We start from the raw sequence: 20,292 nt of genomic DNA, 5'->3' as shown, positions 1-20,292 counted from the left end.
TGCTGCCAGCAATAACATCATTCTGAGACTGTAGCATAGTTAAAGAAAATATATACTTAAAATATTTCTGATAAAGATAATTTTGATTTTTATAATTCAAAAATAATTAATAAAAGATACCTTTTTTCTATAATTGCAATCATTTCACAGGTTTTTTCCATGAGAAAATGTGTTCAAAATAGCGTTTATGTTTTTTTTATTCACTTGTCTTTTCCAAAATTCTTTAAATTATATTTTATTAAAAATTGTATTATGAAAAGTGTCAAACGTATGAAAAATAGAGAGGATAATATAATGAATCTCCTTGTTCATATCAACTCATAGCCACCTACACATTTTCCCCTCCATGTATTATTTTGAAAACATATCATAGACATCATATCATTTCTTCCCCAGATATTTCAGCACCTTTTAATTCGTTTGTTATATAATCTGTTACTACCTTGTTTGATTGATTTGCCACATATATTTTTGCAGCAATTTTCTGATTATTCTATTCACTGGCTCTTTGAAAAATACCACTTACAAGAATATTTCTTAAAACAACTCCCAACACAAATTACTAGAAGGCACATTAACATTCTTTCATATGCAAGGATGCACTTTGAAGATGAAAAACATGACATTTTAGTGCTGCCTATTACCTAAACTAAGAAAGAACCAGAGCTTCATTTCCTTTGTGATCTTCTTTAATGTGCAAAAGAGCGTCCAGAACGTTAGCCCTTAGACATGTCACCAGCTCATTTTGTAGCCTAATTTCTTGTATCATTTCTTGCAGACAATGCTCCCATGGACAAGTCCTCATCAAAACTGACCCATGCTGCTGGAGAACAAACATCAATCATCCCTGTCCATCAGGTCATTGATAAGGTCAAGGGTTATTGCAATGCTCATTCAGATAATTTCTATAAAAATATTATCATGTCAGACACCTTCAGCCACAGCACAAAGTTTTAATATCTTTAATATACTGAAGAGACATCAGTCTGCAGCAACGTGAAGATGTGCAAGCTGTGAAAACTCTGACTAGCAGATGTAAACGTGGTATTACCTAGGTAACTGCATATATATGAAGAATGTGTTTTGTGAAGAAGGCTTTCGTGAAATTCAAAATCTGTCTTTTCAGTGTATTTCTTCCATGGGGGAGTTTCCACCATCACTCAACTTCAGTACTAAGAGCAGCACTCAGTAGCCACAGGGATAGGATTTTTTTTAACTATATGATTGAATGGATCAATCAGAACTTGGGCTGTGGGGTGGAATAGTAAAATTAGAGGGCAAGGGACAGGCCGAGCTTGGGACAAGCCCTAGTTTAGAGCTCATTCACACCCCACATAATAATTAGATTTGGATATGGCCACCTGCTCCATCATCTTTCTCTGCAATCAAAAGCATACTAATATTTATAACTATCTCGGATGCCCGCAGGTCCCATCTCAGTGCTGGTTTCTATGAATGCATTAGCATTTCCTCTTTTTAAATGAAATTTCAACCACAGATACAAAAGAGTATTTAATGTCTGACTCAAAGTTTAGAAAGGAATTTTTTCTCCTTATCTCAGATGTTTAACCCTGAAGACCACAACATGCTTAAGAAAGAAAGAATTCCCCAAATTTTGACCTAGTTAATAAGAGGCCATGTTATTTCACTTATCCTATTCAAGACACAAGGCTTAAGCATCATCATTAATTATAATTTAGTCCTATACATTTGAATCAAGTTTAGTGTTGATGTTCCATTAGAGTGGAGCTCCCAGGAGCTGAAGAATGACCCTCTTACACCTCTGCTTTTGCTGCTCTACTGTACATTGAGCTGCGGGCTCATGGGAGGAATGCAGATTTCCATTAGGCATGCCGTGTACAGTAGTCTCTCCCTTTTGGGAAAAACAACCATTGAGACTCTATGGTCTTGTCTTTGCTCCAGAGACTTTTTAAGACATTTCCATTTGCACAAATGAAAAGCCTCTTACTTCCTCTTTCCAGAGTTTTGTTCCAAAGAATATAAACTGAGACTTACGTGGGTGACTTATCATAATCAAAATAATTTATAATTGTGTGGGTCTACGTTTGCCAGTCTGCAAACTATTTGTACATAAGTCCTCTGATTATAAGAGCCAGAGGAGGTCTGGCAAGACAGATGGGGTGTTATTTATGGATTAGGTCTCTGCATATAAGCCATGCATAATATTAAGCAGCTTAACCTAACTATCAAACTGTCCTGAGGAATATGTTTGCTAGTGAATGTGTAAGAGACCACATTTTAATTGTTCTTAAATGATGGACTCATATCCAGTTTCTTAGAAATCGGTCTCAGTACATGCTGTACCTTTACATTTGCTCTAGGTTATCTGAGATGTTTCAGGTTCTGGGAGGTGGCAGCCTAAGTGATGAGAAGATGAGACATTCTGGCAGAACCAAACTGCTTAAAGGCAGAAACCAGACTGAGCACCTGGGGACCTTTCTCTCTGTGCAGGAAGCAGGTAGCTCTCAGTCTGAAACATAGGAAAGCTTTCAGGCTATGCAGCAAACAAGGGGCCTCTCAGCTTTTGCTGATCTTCAATCCTGAAGCTTTTGGCCAGACTTAAATGGATGATAATGGGTTTTCATACTGTTCCATTTTGTAGCATCCTGGAACACTGTTCTGGAAGACAGGAGCATTGCCCAGCTTGGCCTTCACAGGGGAGGGGTGTAGGTAGTAGGAAAGGATAGTAAATCTAAGGTCACCAAGACCCTACAGTAGAGCCATGTCCTTTTCTCTAGGCATCTATATTAACAGGCTGCTTATTTGGGCAGAGGTTACATCTAGGTGAAAATTAACCTTAAATAGTCACTGAATCTTCATATACTTTCCCCCAAGCCTTAGAGATGGTAGAATTTAATTAGCTTTCGACTGTGAGATTTCTACCCAAAGTGCTTATTCAGTTAAAAGTAATTAAGAGATAGCTTTAAAAATAGCTTTGATTTCTACTTGTATTCATCCAGATCTGGGAAAACTTTTTTTTTTTTTTTTCAAATTTGACAACAATGTCAGCTCCACTTTATAAATTTCCAGTAATCAGGTAAGGAAAGAAACAATGGATAAACAGCTGAATAGAAACATTTGCAAGTGGATTTAAAAGACTGAGTCAAATTCTACCCTCAGTTCTGCGCATGTAGTGCTCACTTTCATCTAGCCCCGCAGGAGAGCAGAAACACAGGAATTTAGCTGTGGAGCCAAAATTTAGTTTAGCTTAACTTTGAGAATAATATCAATTTAGACTCTCTGGGGTATTTTTGGTTGTTTTTATTTTCTTTTTTTTTAACATTATGTTAGAGTCAGTCTAAGATCTTGAGGTATTTTCCATTGCTGTCACGATGACTTACATTGTAAAGCTTTTTATTTGTTCAATGTTGACGTAGACTCTTTTGTATATATTTATTTATTTGTGTTTATAAATGTGAGCTTGTTTTATATCTTACATTTATATTGCCTGGCTTTGTCCTTTTAATTAACTTTTTATCAGAGAGACTGTATATATTTTTTTCTAAATACTTTGTGAAATAGTTTTCTGTAGTAGTATCTCTGAATTTGATGAATAAAAAGTGACTGTGAGTGCAAATTAGAATTAGTAGTAAGAAGCTACTATACCTGATTTGCCATTTTACTCAAATAGAAAATGTTTTTCAAATAAATACTTATGTTGTTTGTGATCCAAATTATTCAATTCCTTTATGAGTGAATGTTTTTATTTCTGACTCTTAAATAGGAAAAGATTATTTGACAACTGGAAAATAACCTGGCAGCAATTAAGCTAGTGACATGGGGCTACTTTGCCAAAACACTAAAAATGAATATTTTAGAAAGATTCAGTTCACTGGGGATTAATGCATTTTGAAGTTCTTAGATTTTCTTAAGATGACTGATGCAAAGCCAAGCTCTGTGGCAAATTAAAAGCAATGTAGGTTTCCTTTTTGGGAAGTCTTCAGCATCTTGAAAGGGAAACAAATCAATAATACTACATAGAAGTTAGGTCATGGGATATTTTTTTTCACATTTATAGGAGGCTTAGAAAATGACAGAATTTAGCCAACTTGACTTGCATGAGTAGAACAGAACCTCCTCCCTTCCTTTTGCTGTGATTAGTTAGGATAACTCTCTTCTGCAGAGAGCCAAGGCCCACTCTGGCTCACGGCCCTACCCAGTGCTAAGCTGTGAGGCTTGTTGGCTGGTCACTGCTCACTCAGGTCTTCTGAGCCAACATTCACAACTCCTGGCCAAGCCGTGTTAGGAAAACAGGCAAACATTTGCTGAAGCTTCATTTGCAGTTACATACAGCAGGTTAAAGCTGAGGGAGCAGCAGTGAGAAGTAGGTGGGAAACACTTATTTGATATGCAGGCTGACCAGTGTTTGTAGTAGTTTGAAATCTGAAGGAATTGGGCTTTGTAAATACCGTGTTTTGGAAGAATGCCCGTGTTTCCAGTCGAGTAACAATCTATTTTTCTTGTATAGAAGCACTAAATCTCTCTCCCTCTTTCTGTCCCCCTCCCTCCCCTTCTCTGTCTACCTCCCCCCAACTTTCCTGCTTTTCTTCACTTCTTCCCTTTCTCTCTTCCTTCCCTCCCTCTTCATATCGAGGAAGAATACTTAACCGTTTTCTTTTTATGCTTCCCTAGAGAAAAAATAAGAATAAATGTGAAGGTGAAAGGGTGAGGATGATGAGAATTACAGGGACAGGGTTAGCCCTGGCAAAGAGAAGAGGCATAGCTTTCTTCTGAGTTTGAGGGACAGGTTATGAGATGAGCAAGGAGGTATAGAGGGGCTGATAGTGAGGCAGTGTTGAGTTTCCCGATTTTTATCAATTAAAATAATTAGAGGCTCACTTCACAAGTTGGGTATTGTAAGGGCGGTAGTATCAGGATGGGGATATGAATAAAATTAAAATTTGAAACAACCTTACGGGGAATGCAAATCCTTGGCTAAATTAATTCAAATAAGCTGGTAAATGGCGTTTGCCCTTAGAGTAGCTTTTGCAAGTACATTCTCCAAATCATCTTATTAAAATTTTTTATTTGGTGTGTTTTGAAAAAGTAGTTTATTTCAAGTTCATAACCAAACATTTAATATTCTAAAGTCTCAAACCTTATTGATTTATCTTAAACATTTGAGAATAGTTGGATGACAAATGATTGCACACTTACCCCACAACCTTTTTAATCTTTTAAGTTACATCTTCTGGTTGGCTTATTTTCATCATGAATTAATTTAAATGATTTTTATAAATTCAGGATATCAGTGAGAATAGAACATTTGATATTCACATTAAATACAATTTAATATTGATATATATAGTCACACCGTGTGAGAAAATAACACAATAATAGCAAAATAAAGTGTTTAAGTACTCTAAGAACAAAAGAAAGATCTCCAGAGCACCACAGTATTTTCCTCCTTCATCGTCCTAAAGTTCAATCAATCAACCAAGGATATTAAGTGACGACAACCCTGTAACCTTCCTACGAGGAGTTCACTGGCCTGAACTGACAGATCTGTCACATTTGAAACTATTTTAACTAAAAAAAACCAGTTTATCTGTAAAGCTCTGAAATGTAATCATTACTGCCAAATTAGAGCTAATACATCGTCTCCCATAATACTGTTAAGAGCAATAAATAGTTAGCTCCTGCAATGTCTAGCACACTTGAACGTGACACGTTATACTCTATTTTGGGTTTTTTAATTTTCATATGTGTGACTCTTCTACTGAATGACATTAATATTAAGGTCTGATGCACTGAGTTATGTTTATTCTCATCATTTTCTCATCATCAGGTGATAGCATACTGCTGGCTACATAACAGGTGCTCTGTTCGTGTTTATTGAATTTATATGGAGTTTACCTGGTCCATTTGCATTTTATATTTTGGAAAAGTAGATCTCAGAGTACCTCGGATTTGCATGAGTTTGTAAGGATATGGACTAGAAATACAAAGTAAAGGTGAAAAAACATATTAGCATCACGCAGTTCAAGATACTTTACCCTCATTGCTAAATGTCACCTTATATGATGCAGGCAAGTAAGATAAGAACAAAACGATACCAAGTTTGATGTTAACTCTAAATCTTTTTTAACAGTTTTGGAAAAGGAACTAGGTTCAAAGGAACTAGGTTCAAAGAAGTCTGAGATGAATAAGTACACAAACCCGCTTTTGAGCACTTGCCTTGGGAACTGTTTTCTGGCTCAAACTGGCTTCAATAGGGAATTTAATGTACGAGCACACAGGGTCCTCGTGGAGCCCTGTGACCAGACTTTGAAGAAGCTGGGACCGAGGGATATTTTTCTCTCTTTACTTTTACTACATAAAGTCAAGAGATGTTTTAGAAACCAAGCTGAACTGATCATTTGAAAATTATTTCCCTTCAACCCCATTTGATAAATTCATCAGTTTCCTTGAATGACTGTTAGGTTGCTGAGAGAACAGTGGTAACTGGTTAACGAAAATCCAATATTTGCTAGACTTGCTTTGTATGAACTTCTGATAAATATGTTTTTGTTCTGGCTAACTCATTGCATATAAAGAAAAAACTGAGATACCAACCAGCTTACTAGCCGGGGTTCTATTACTGTCTAGCAGTTTCCACCAGTGAGAAAGCCATGGTACAACCTGCAGGAAGGATGGTGAGCTGTGATACTGTTAACTAGTAAGGATGAGAAGAACTGGAGAAAGCAGTCATATAGAATTACTATTGTTTAAGGCTTACAAAGGTAGATTGACCCCATTTTGCTAAAGCCAACAGTTCCTTCACTCTGAAGGAATCACAGAATGTAGAAGAAAGGTCACTGGTAATGGTCTGTGCTATGTGACTTTAGTATGTCACCTCTCTGCTGTGGGCCTCAGTTTATTTATCTGGTAAATAAAAGAAGCTGCTTAAGAGCTAAAACGTTTTCAGCACTAGAATTTTATAGTTCCCGTTAACTTCTTTAAATAGAAAAATTCTAGTCGTTTTTATTTAAACACAAAGACCCAAACACTAAATGTCAAGCAAATCATTTGATCTTGTTCAATCTGAATGTTTCAAGGGAATGCATGCATTCTATGTCTTTTTTTTTAACATCTTTATGTCTTTTTTATTTCCAAAATAAATGCCTTTTCTATACAAACACTTTAGTATTTTCAGGGCACTAATTAAATCTTTTGCAGATAAAATTAATAGGAAGATTCACTCTCAGATACAAAAGAGAAGATGCCCCAGCAGTAAGGCAGTACTTACTCATTGTGAAAATCAGAATTAAAATCCTGGTTTCCTTTCGGCAAATCTGTGGAATTAATGATCCTCCCAACATAGGTACAAAAGTTCCATTTCTCCTCCCCAGCTGTGTTACAACGCTGTGCACGGTCCACAGAGGGAAAGAAGAAAACAGATCAGCAGGAAATACGAAGACAGCAAGCAAAACAGATTTGACAGTTGCCAAGAATGTGCCTCAGATGGGCAATTCAGGGTCTCTTGCTGGGTAAGTGAGAAACACAAAACCAATAGGTGTCACGTAATAAACGCACATGGACGTGCCCCACGGTGCAGAGGAGCTTATTTAACTTTGCTCTGGATGCCTCGGCCAGGTTTGCATTCAAATTAGAGACAGCTGTGTGCACGTAAGTTATGGAGGGCAGTTCCTAGTGCGCAACTCATTGCCAAATATCCGAGAAGCATTTTAAAGACATAATATTTCATGTGATTCCTTTTCAAGGGCCCTGAGAGTCTCCTAATTTGTATTAAACACCAGTTTACAGATTTCCCATTACAATGGGACATCATCTATGGCAATACAAAGATGTGGAGGTGAGAGGGATGCTTGAGGTGAGAGGGATGCTTGAACAGCTTAGAGGTCAATACAGCTACCAGAGTAGTATCTTAATATTTGTTTTTAAAGTAACAGATCTATTTCTGCAAGCAGAAGTTGTCACTATTTGATTCGCCCACGTCCAGTTAACATTTTAATCAGAAGGTAATAGAAAATTATTTCTTCAAAAACTTTGGTAGAAAACTATATACACAGAATGTTTTCTAAATAAAGAATCGTAAAAAGGACACTTTCTCAAGAACGATTCCAAGCAAGGATTCCAAACAAGGGTTAGACAATGTTTTACTAGGTCTTTGCCACAGTTATAGAAAACTCAGTTTGTAGTTACAAAGTGTTGGTTGGTTTTCTGGTTTTTTGGTTTTTTTCCCTTATCCGCAAAAGCTATGAGGGATTGCTAACATAGTTGTGGCTTTCATTCTTCCAAATAGTTTCCAATTCACGTCGAACATTTTTCCTTCACAGGATCTTTTTCCTAACTTTGGTTCTGCTGTTTTGCATGATCTCTGTTCACTCAAAAAGAGCACTTGAAGTTTAGGCACTCTCTCCCTAATCCTCAAGTTAATTTTCCCCATATCTCACTTAGCATGTATGTGGGGTGAAGGGGGCTGTGATGAGCCCAGAGTCATGGGGAGGAAGCTGTATTTCACGGCCTCTCCTTGTTTTCAGTCACCCCTTTTCTGTCCATTACTCTCACCGGTGTGAGGGGCTTTCAGGGCTTCCAAGTGCTTCTGGGTAGAATTATGATGTGCAAAGTCTTGCTTTCTTCAGTCACAACAAAATAGCAGGGCAAATCCACTGGACCCTAATCCCTCTTTCCTTCTAAATTCTTGTTAGCACAAACCTCTAAAAGGCTCGCGTGGGGGTGGGCAGGGACCCAGAATCTGTCTCCTAAATGATGGTAGTGCTATTTCCTAAAACTCATGAAAATGAACTGTGAGGTTTCATGAAATAGTTCTACTCTTAAAAATTGTTCCATGTTGTTCAGGCAAATGAAAATTGTCCAAGAATGCAAAGTGGAGTTCTGTTTGCTTCCTTCACCGAGAAGAAAGCAACTCAAGCATTTAGCTGAGATTATTGTCTTCTCTCTTGAACCCTGAACCTCAAACCTAGAGACAACCAGGGCATGGTGGGCATCCTCCTAAAAGGATGTTCTGTTCACTTGGACAGCAGGCTAGTTTTAACTTGATGTGGGGGGCAGTAGAGCTCATTCATTTCAGTGGTTGCATTGTGTGTGTGTACATATATGTTATGTACTATATAACAGATCTAACATTCTTGAGTATTCAGGCTTCTCCAGAGAAACCAAACCAACAGGATATGTGTATATATAAAGAGAGTTTTATTTCAAGGAATTGGGTTGTAAGATTGTGGAGGCTTGGCAAGTCCAAAATCAAGTAGTTTTGTTCATGGAAATTTCATTAATAGAAACCAAACACTGAAACAGCTTTACCTTCAGATTCCAAAGATGCTCCAGGAGAGTGGAAAGCTGTGTCTCACCTCACTTCGCATCTCCTTCCCCAGAAACACCTGCCCCAGACTCGAAGGTCATGTAGAGTCAGGGCTTTTTTAGCATCAAGATTCTCTTTAGAACTGTCTGGGCACAGAAGCACAAGCCTGAGGAATCTGAGGCAAAGTATTCTTGTTGTTGTTTATTAATTTTTTCATCATCTCTGCTTTATAATAGCTTATATAATTATGGGGATTTTATTTTCTTCATTTATATCTTATAACACCTCATACAGTTGTGGGGATTAGGTTGAAAAATTACCTTGAAACAGTCCCTCATTTCTAAGGCACTGAAATTATTTAAAGAGTCTTAAGAGACCTGATTTTAGGTTCCTCTTTCCACTCAGTAGATCTCAAATTTAACATATTTTGTGCATTTTATTCCTACATTATGGTCTAATTTTCCTTCCTGTCTCTTTTATATGTAGAGTTAACTTACTGATGTTGTGTGGAGAGAGGCAAGGTCTTCGCCTGTGTAGGTAGATTAATAACAGTTGTTCCAAATATATGAAGATAATTTACTTTTCCATTTCCATGCCCAGTGCATCTATTTGTCTCCACAATTCTTGCAGAGGTACTCCACTAAATTGTTTCTTACTTTGAGCAAATATCAATATGGTCTTTTGCAATTTTTATAATATATGCTACAAGAAAGCAAAGTTAAATGTACTCAGAGTTGCTTATTCTCCTGACTTCAAATATGTCAGCAAGTCCTTACCACATTTAGTTCCCTATTCTTAAAACCAACGAAATCGCTTTTCAAGGATGATAGCATGATCTAATGGGAAAGAAGTCAAATCAATAAGTTGAAATTTCCTATGAGAACTGAATTCATGGAAATCATGGATTTATAAAATAAAACAATCTTGGGTTTTCTTTCTGTGCCAGACTACATTGTCCCTCAAATCTTCTTAACAAATGAGAGGGAAACTACAGACAGAATATGTCAAATTCCACGCATTTAATTTCTATTAAATGCAAAGAGCAAGCTCTGCTTAGATATTACTAGCACGCTGTCAGTCAGCCTCCCAAAGACAGAAAACACCCAGTGTCCAGCTGGATCCCGGGTTCTAAGCTGGTGACACCTGCTCCTACTGAAGGCAGAGGGCAGGACAGGTGTGTCTGTGGCTGCACTGCAGATGCTACAGCAACTGAAAGGAGTCCTGACCCTTCCCTCCCTATCCATTGTACTTTTTCCTGGGTCTATGAAGGCAGATGAACTGTGCGCAGGTTTCCTGGTCTTTCTTACTCCCATAATTCCTTGTCGGGCAAAAACCCGTGTCCAGGCATTTGTCTAGTCCTTAAACAAAGGAACAAATATTTCTAAATAGATGAGGGATCTGCAGAGTAAGCCAGAAGAATCCCTCAACAACATCATCAATAACAACAAAAAGAAACTTTGAGTAGAAGAACTTTCAATTTATTTTTCATCCTTCATTAGGCAAAAAGTAACAGAAAAGTCATTTACTGACCATTGGCAGATCTTACACGGGAAATGGTCATAAAAGTTATCAACATTCTTTTTTCCTATAAAAAAGGATAAATGAAAATATGAAACCAGGCACTATGAAGTTCAAGCCTCCATAAGGAAATTTCCATAGTGGTTTTTATTATTTTTGCCCTGGATTTCCACTATAGCCTTCTAACTACTTTCTCCCTCTGTCTACCCACCTGGCAGTCTATCTCCTGTAACACAGGAATGATTTTTTTCCCTAAAACATAAACCTGATCAAGTCAGACCAGTGCTCTGTGGGTTCACCTCACTCCTGCCTGGATTTCTAGCCTCATTTCTTACCATATCTTCCACTGAAGCCCTTACCTCCTCCTTCCTGACATGCACACAGTCCCTAAAATTGTGATGATCTTTCATTTACCCATGTGTGAGTGGACAGCACTCCCCAGGACACTGTTTTAAAACCGTGTTCCATGCATGAGCTCTCAGGGGTCTGCTAATTCCCCAAAGCTATTTTAACATGTTTTTGTGTCATCATTTTTCAGGGGAGAGTTTATAGACTTTATTTGATTTTATCTGAGTTCTAGTAGCTATTTTATAGATTCCACTGGATTTTCTATATATACAATCGTGTCGTCCAGGAATAAAGACAATTTTAATTCTTTCTTTCCAGTCTGGATGACTTTTATTTCTTTTTATTTTACTTCACTGGATAAAGCCACCAGTTCAATGTTGAATAGGAGTAATAACCAAGACGAGTTTCATTTTAGACAATCACTGTGATGTAAACAGAATAAAAGCCATATTATCATCTCAATAGATACACAAAAGTCCTCTTTATCATGAACACCTGTTAGCAAACTACAAGTAAATGTTATCTACAAAATAAAAACTACAGTAAATATCAGATTTAATATTAAAATATTAGAAGTTTCTGCTGCATTTTGGAGCAAGAAAGGATGCATGCCAATATCACATCTATTCAGTAGGTCTTAGCAGAACAACAAGGCAAGAAAAAAGGAAATTATAAGGATTAAAAAGGAAAAAATAAAAGTTTATTTATGTGTAGATAATGTGATTCTGTACCCAGAAAATCTACGAGTCATAAATAAATTATTAGAATTACTAAATAAATTTAATAGGTTACTGGATAAAATGTCAGAAAAAATCAGATGTACTTTTGTATTTCTATATGTTGAAACTCTACTATCTACTTCTTTTTTTGGCATTCATTTATTTATATCAATAAGTTATATGAAAATAAAATTATATAAAATACCATTTGCAATTGCATAAACATAATAAATGTAGAGAAAAATGTGCAAGATCTCTACACTGACAAATGTAAAGCATTTTTGACAAAAATTAAAGATGAACTGAATAAAATGGAGATATATACCATGTTCATAGATTTTAAAAGTCAACAATATAAAAATATCACTTCTCTTCAAATTAATCTGTACATTCAATTCAATCCTATTAAAAATCAAAGTGGGCTTTCTTTCTGTGTGTATAAATTGACAAGCTAAAACTAAATTTTTGTTTTTTAAAAAAAAACAAACCTTTTTTTAAATTTTACTTTATTTTATTTAACATCTTTATTGGAGTATAACTGCTTTACAATGGTGTGTTAGTTTCTCCTTCATAACAAAGTGAATCAGTTATACATATACATATGTTCCCATATCTCCTCCCTCTTCCGTCTCCCTCCCACCATCCCTATCCCACCCCTCTAGGTGGTCACAAAGCACCGAGCTGACCTCCCTATGCTATGTGGCTGCTTCCCACTAACTATCTATTTTACGTTTGGTACTGTATATAAGTCCATGCCATTCTCTCACTTCATCTCAGCTTAACCGTCCCCCTCCCCATGTCCTCAAGTCCATTCTCTACGTCTGAGTTTTTATTCCTGTCCTGCCCCTAGGTTCTTCATAACGTTTTTCTTTTTTTACATTCCATATACATGTGTTAGCATACGGTATTTGTTTTTCTCTTTCGGACTTACTTCACTCTGTATGACAGACTCTAGGTCCATCCATCTCACTACAAATAACTCAATTTCGTTTCTTTTTATGGCTGAGTAATATTCCATTGTATATATGCGCCTCATCTTCTTTATCTGTTCATCTGTCGATGGACAGTTAGGTTGCTTCCGTGTCCTGGCTATTGTAAATAGAGCTGCAATGAACATTGTGGTACATGACTCTTTTTGAATCATGGTTTTCTCAGGGTATATGCCCAGTAGGGGGATTCCTGGGTAGTATGGTAGCTTTATTTTTAGTTTTTTAAGGAACCTCCATACTGTTCTCCATAGTGGCTGTATCAATTTACATTCCACCAACAGTGCAGGAGGGTTCCCTTTTCTCTACACCGTCTCCAGCATTTATTTCTTATAGATTTTTTGATGATGGCCATTCTGACTGGTGTGAGGTGATACCTCATTGCAGTTTTGATTTGCATTTCTCTAATGATTAGTGATGTTGAGCATCCTTTCATGTGTTTGTTGGCAATCTATATATCTTCTTTGGAAAAATGTCTATTTATGTCTTCTGCCCATTTTTGGATTGGGGTGTTGTTTTTTTTTTGTTTGTTTTTTTTTTTTGTTTTTGATATTGAGTTGCTTGTAAACTTTGGAGATTAATCCTTTGTTAGTTGCTTAATTTGCAAATATTTTCTCCCATTCTGAAGGTTGTCTTCTCATCTTGTTTATGGTTTCCTTTGCTGTGCAAAAGCTTCTAAGTTTCATTAGGTCCCATTACTTTTGTTTTTATTTCCGTTTCTCTAGGAGGTGGGTCAAAAAGGATCTTGCTGTGATTTATATCATAGAGTGTTCTGCCTATGTTTTCCTCTAAGAGTTTTATAGTGTCTGGCCTTACATTTAGGTCTTTATTCCATTTTGAGTTTATTATTGTGTATGGTGTTAGGGAGTGTTCTGATTTCATTCTTTTACATGTAGCCGTCCAGTTTACCCAGCACCACTTATTGAAGAGACTGTCTTTTCTCCATTTTATATTTTTGCCTCCTTTATCAAAAATCAGGTGACCACATGTGTGTGGGTTTATCTCTGGGATTTCTATCTTGTTCCATTGATCTATAATTCTGTTTTAGTGCCATTACCATACTGTCTGGATTACTGTAGCTTTGCAGTATAGTCTGAAGTCAGGGAGCATGATTCCTCCAGCTCCGTTTTTCTTTCTCAAGATTGCTTTGGCTATTCGGGGTCTTCTGTGTTTTCATACAAATTGTGAAAATTTTTGCTCTAGTTTTGTGAAAAATGCCATTGGTAGTTTGATAGGGATTGCATTGAATCCGTAGATTGCTTTGGGTAGTAGAGTCATTTTCACAATGTTGTTTCTTCCAATCCAAGAACATGGTATATCTCTCCATCTGTTTAGTCTTTAATTTCTTTCATCAGTGTCTTATAGTTTTCTGCATACAGGTCTCTTCTCTCCTTAGGTAGGTTTATTCCTAGGTATTTTATTCTTTTTTGTTGCAATGGTAAATGGGAGTGTTTTCTTAATTTCTCTTTCAGATTTTACATCATTAGTGTATAGGAATGCAAGAGATCTCTGTGCATTAATTTTGTGTCCTGCTACTTTACCAAATTCATTGATTAGCTCTAATAGTTTTCTGGTAGCATCTTTAGGATTCACTATTTATAGCATCACGTCATCTGCAAACAGTGACAGCTTTACTTCTCTTTTATGATTTGGATTCCTTTTATTTCTTTTTCTTTTCTGATTGCTGTGGTTAAAAATTCCAAAGCTATTTTGAATGATAGTGGTGAGAGTGGACAACCTTGTCTTGTTCCTGATCTTAGTGGAAATGGTTTCAGTTTTTCACCATTGAGAACAATGTTGGCTGTGGGTTTGTCATAGACGCCCTTATTATGTTGAGGTAAGTTCCCTCTATGCCTACTTTCTGGAGGGTTTTTATCAAAAATTGCTGTTGAATTTTGTCAAAAGCTTTTTCTGCATCTATTGAGATGATTATATGGTTTTTCTCCTTCAATTTGTTAATATGGTTTATCACATTGATTAATTTGCATATATTAAAGAATCCTTGCATTCCTGGGATAAACCCCACTTGATCATGGTGTATGATCCTTTTAATGTGCTCTTGGATTCTGTTTGCTAGTATTTGGTTGAGGATTTTTGCATCTATGTTCATCAGTGATATTGGCCTGTAGTTTTCTTTTTTTGTGGCATCTTTGACTGGTTTTGCTATCAGGGTGATGGTGGCCTCGTAGAATGAGTTTGGGAGTGTTCTTCCCTCTGCTGTATTTTGGAAGAGTTTGAGAAGGATAGGTGTTAGCTCTTCTCTAAATGTTTGATAGAATTCACCTGTGAAGCCATCTGGTCCTGGGCTTTTGTTTGTTGGAAGATTTTTAATCACAGTTTTAATTTCAGTGCTTATGATTGGTCTGTTTATATTTTCTATTTCTTCCTTGTTCAGTTTCAGAATGTTGTGCTTTTCTAAGAATTTGTCCATTTCTTCCAGGTTGTCCATTTTATTGGCATTTAGTTGCTTGTAGTCATCTCTCATGATCCTTTGTATTTCTGCATTGTCAGTTGTTACTTCTCCTTTTTCATTTCTAATTCTATTGATTTGAGTATTCTCCCTTTTTTTCTTGATGAGTCTGGCTAATGGTTAATCAATTTTGTTTATCTTCTCAAAGAACCAGCTTTTAGTTTTATTTATTTACTATCATTTCCTTCATTTCTTTTTCATTTATTTCTGATCTGACCTTATGAATTCTTTCCTTCTGCTAACTTTGGGGTTTTTTTGTTCTTCTTTCTCTAACTGCTTTAGGTGTGAGTTTAGGTAGTTTATTTGAGATGTTTCTTGTTTCTTGAGGTAGGATTGTATTGCTATAAACTTCCCTCTTAGAACTGCATTTGCTGCATCCCATAGGTTTTGGGTCATCGTGTTTTCATTGTCATTTGTTTCTAGGTATTTTTTGATTTCCTCTTTGATTTCTTCAGTGATCTCTTGCTTATTTAGTGATGTGCTGTTTAGCCTCCATTTGTTTGTGTCTTTTACAGAACTTTTCCAGTAATTGATATCTCATCTCATAGTGTTGTGGCCAGAAAAGATAATTGATACAATTTCAATTTTCTTAAATTTACCAAGGCTTGATTTGTGACCCAAGATATGATCTATCCTGGAGAATGTTCCATGAGCACTTAAGAAGAAAGTGTATTCTGTTGTTTTTGGATGGAATGTCCTATAAATATCAGTTAAGTCCTTCGTGTTTAATGTGTCATTTAAAGCTTGTGTTTCCTTATTTATTTTCATTTTGGATGATCTGTCCATTGGTGAAAGTGGGGTGTGTTAAAGTCCCCTACTATGATTCTCTAACTGATTCTCTATTTCTCCTTTTATGGCTGTTAGCATTTGCCTTATGTATTGAGGTACTCCTATGTTGGGTGCATAATTTTTTTTTTTTTTCGGTATGCGGGCCTCTCACTGTTGTGGCCTCTCCCATTGCGGAGCACAGGCTCTGGACGCGCAGGCTCAGTGGCCATGGCTCACGGGCCTATCCGCTCTGCAGCATGTAGGATCTTCTCGGACCAGGGTATGAACCCATGTCCCCTGCATCGGCAGGTGGACTCTCAACCACTGCGCCACCAGGGAAGCCCCAGCGTGCATAAATATTTACAGCTGTTATATCTTCTTCTTGGATTGATCCCTTGATTATTATGTAGTGTCCTTCTTTGTCTCTTGTAATAGTGTTTATTTTAAAGTCTATTTTGACTGATATGAGAATTGCTACTCCAGCTTTCTTTTGATTTCCATTTGCATGGAATATGTTTTTCCATCCCCTCACTTTCAGTCTGTATGTGTCCCTATGTCGGAAGTTGGTCTCTTCAGGCAGCATATATACGGGTCTTGTTTTTTTATCCATTCATCCAGTCTATGTCTTTTGGTGGGAGCATTTAATCCATTTACATTTAAGGTAATTATCATTATGTATGTTCCTATTACCATTTTCTTAATTGTTTTTGGTTTGTTATCGTAGGTCTTTTCCTTCTCTTGTGTTTCCTGCCTGGAGAAGTTCCTTTAGTATTTGTTGTAAAGCTGGTTTTGTGGTGCTGAATTCTCTTAGCTTTTGCTTGTCTGTAAAACTTTTAATTTCTCCGTCAAATCTGAATGAGATTCTTGCTGGGCAGAGTAATCTTTGGTTGTAGGTTTTTCCCTTTCATCACTTTAAGTATGTCTTGCCACTCCCTTCTGGCTTGCAGAGTTTCTGCTGAAAGATCAACTGTTTACCTTATGGGGATTCCCTTGTATGTTATTTGTTGTTTTTCCCTTGCTGGTTTTAATATTTTTTCTTTGTATTTAATTTTTGATAGTTTGATTAGTATGTATCTTTGCTTGTTTTCCTTGGATTTATCCTGTATGGGACTCTCTGTGTTTCCTGGACTTGACTGATCATTTCCTTTTCCATATTAGGGAAGTTTTCAACTATAATCTCTTCAAATATTTTCTTAGTCTCTTTCTTTTTCTCTTCTTCTGGGACCCCTATAATTCAAATGTTGGTGCATTTAATGTTTTCCCAGAGGTCTCTGAGACTGTCCTCAATTCTTTTCATTCTTTTTTCTTTATTCTGCCCTGCAGTAGTTATTTCCACTATTTTATCTTCCAGGTCAGTTATCTGTTCTTCTGCCTCAGTTATTCTACTATTGATTCCTTCTAGAGAATTTTTAATTTCATTTATTGTGTTGTTCATCATTGTTTGTTTGCTCTTTAGTTCTTCTAGTTCCTTGTTAAACATTTCTTTTATTTTCTCCATTCTATTTCCAAGATTTTGGATCATCTTTAGTATCATTACTTTGAATTCTTTTTCAGGTATGCTGCCTATTTCCTCTTCATTTGTTTGGTCTGGTGGATTTTTACCTTGCTCCTTCATCTGTTGTGTGTTTCTGTGTCTTCTCATTTTGCTTCACTTACTGTGTTTGGGGTCTCCTTTTTGCAAGCTGCAAGTTCATAGTTGCCGTTGTTTTTGGTGTCTGCCCCCAGTGGCTAAGTTTGGTTCAGTGGGTTGTGTAGGCTTCCTGGTGGAGGGGACTAGTGCCTGTGTTCTGGTCTTTCTGGTAGGCAGGATCACGTCTGGTCGTGTGTTTTGGGGTGTCTGTGACCTTATTATGATCTTAGGCAGCCTCTCTGATGATGTGTGGGGTTGTGTTCCTTCATGCTAGTTGTTTGGCATAGGGTGTACAGCACTGTAGCTAGCTGGTTGTTGAGTGGAGCTGGGACTTAATGTTGAGATGGAGATCTCTGAGAGAGCTTTTGCTGTTTGATATTTCATGGAGCAAGGAGGTCTCTGGTGGACCAATGTCCTGAGCTTGGCTCTCCCACCTCAGAGGTTCAGGCCTGACACCCAGCCAGAGCACCAAGACCCTGTCAGCCACACAGCTCAGAAGAAAAGGGAGAAAAAAGAAAGAAAAAAGAATAAAATAAAATAAAAAGAGATAAAGTTATTAAAATAAAAAATTATTAAAAATTTAAAAGTAGTTAAAAAAAGAAAGAAGAGAGCAACCAAACCATAAAACAAATCCACCACTGATAACAAGTGCTAAAAACTATACTAAAACAAAAAAAAAATAAAAACGGACAGACAGAATCCTAGGACAAATGGTAAACACAAAGCTATACAGACAAAATCACACAAAGAAGCATACACATACACACTCATGAAAAGAGAAAAAGGAAAAAAATATATATATATATAAAAGGAAGAGAGCAACCAAATCAATAAACAGATCTACCAATGATAATAAAGTCTAAATCCTAAACTAAGATAATCATAAAACCAGAAAGCAGTCAGTTGCATACAGCAAACCCCAAGTCTACAGTTGCTCCCAAAGTCCACTGCCTCAATTTGGGATGATTCATTGTCTATTCATGTATTCCACAGATGCAGGTACATCAAGTTGTTTGTGGAGATTTAATCCTCTGCTCCTGAGGCTGCTGGGAGAGATTTCCCTTTCTCTTCTTTGTTCTCACAGCTCCTGGGGTTCAGCTTTGGATTTTGGCCCTGCCCCTGCATATAGGTCACCTGAGGGCGTCTGTTCCCACCCAGAGAGGATGGGGTTAAAGTAGCAGCTACTTAGGGGACTCTGGCTCACTCAGGCCAGGGGAAGGAGGGGTGCGGATGCGGGGCGAGCCTGCAGCGGCAGAGGCCAGCGTGACTTTGCACCAGCCTGAGGTGTGCCGTGTGTCCTCCCGGGGAAGTTGTCCCTGGATCACAGGATCCTGGCAGTGGCAGGCTGCAGAGGCTCCGCAGAAGGGGGGTGTGGATAGTGACCTGTGCTCGCACACAGGCTTCTTGGTGGCGGCAGCAGTGGCCTTAGCGTCTCATGCCCGTCTCTGGGGTCTGCGCTGATAGCCGCGGCTCACGCCGATCTCTGGAGCTCCTTTAAGCAGCGCTCTTAATGCCCTCTCCTTGCGCACCAGGAAACAAAGAGGGAAGAAAAAGTCTCTTGCCTCTTCGGCAGATCCAGACTTTTCCCCGGACTCCCTCCCAGCCAGCCGTGGTGCACTAACTCCCTGCAGGCTGTGTTCACGCCGCCAACCCCAGTTCTCTCCCTGGGATCTGACCTCCAAAGCCCGAGCCTCAGCTCCCAGCCCCACGGGTGAGCAGACAAGCCTCTCGGGCTGGTAAGTGCTGGTCGGCACCGATCATCTGTGTGGGAATCTCTCCGCTTTGCCCTCCGCATCCCCGTTGCTGCGCTCTCCTCCGTGGCTCTGAAGCTTCCCCTCTGCCACCCACAGTCTCCGCCCGCGAAGGGGCTTCCTAGTGTGTGGAAACCTTTCCTCCTTCACAGCTCCCTCCCACTGGTGCAGGTCCTGTCCCTATTGTTTTGTCTCTGTTTTTTCTTTTTTCTTTTGCCCTACCCAGGTACGTGGGGAGTTTCTTGCCTTTTGGGAGGTCTGAGGTCTTCTGTCTGAGGTCTTCTTCAGTAGGTGTTCTGTAGGAGTTGTTCCACGTGTAGATGTATTTCTGGTGTATTTGTGGGGAGGAAGATGATCTCCACATCTTACTCCTCCGCCATCTTGAAGGTCCCCCCAAATTTTTATAGAAAAATGAAGGGTCGATAATAACTAAGGCAATCTTAAAGATTCACAGTGGAAAATTACATTGCCATGTATCAAGACTTACTATAAAGCTACAACATTTGAGACAATGTGATATGGTCATGGAGATTTGACAAATATAGAAATAGAATAGAGAGTACACAAATAAACCCACAGGTTTATTATGGTATCTTGACTTCTGACAAAACTAACAGCTTATGGAGTAAAGTATAGGTAATTTTTTCAATAAGTAACGTGGAGTCAGTTGAATACCCATATGGAAAAAATAGGATTTGACTCCTACTGCCCACACAAAAAAATCAAATCTAGGTGGCTGGTAAATCTGAATGTGAAAAGTAAAACAATACAGCTTCTATACAGTAACATAGGAGAAAATCTCTGTGACCTTGGAGT

General features: G+C 37.8%; 1 protein-coding gene across 5 annotated transcripts in view; it reads left to right on the top strand.

The window, feature by feature from the left end:
* Positions 1 to 3,695, top strand: part of ADGRG6 (adhesion G protein-coupled receptor G6) — a 136,453-nt gene extending 132,758 nt beyond the window's left edge. For 3 of the 5 annotated variants that reach the window (XM_027084910.1, XM_027084928.1, XM_027084919.1), the window contains one exon: positions 779 to 3,695. In XM_027084910.1, coding sequence (XP_026940711.1) covers positions 779 to 957 — 179 coding nt within the window. In that variant the 3' untranslated portion in view covers positions 958 to 3,695. The remainder of the gene's footprint in view (positions 1 to 778) is intronic. The other 2 variants (XM_027084937.1, XM_027084944.1) reach the window with 1 other exon arrangement.
* Positions 3,696 to 20,292: the final 16,597 nt, after the last annotated feature.

Source organism: Aethalodelphis obliquidens, unplaced genomic scaffold, assembly GCF_003676395.1.
Source record: "Aethalodelphis obliquidens isolate GAN/ISIS:26980383/991018 unplaced genomic scaffold, ASM367639v1 scaffold3, whole genome shotgun sequence".
Taxonomy (NCBI): Eukaryota; Metazoa; Chordata; class Mammalia; order Artiodactyla; family Delphinidae; genus Aethalodelphis; species Aethalodelphis obliquidens.
Note: the sequence above shows the minus strand (reverse complement) of the source record. Positions and strands in the feature narration are given on the sequence as shown.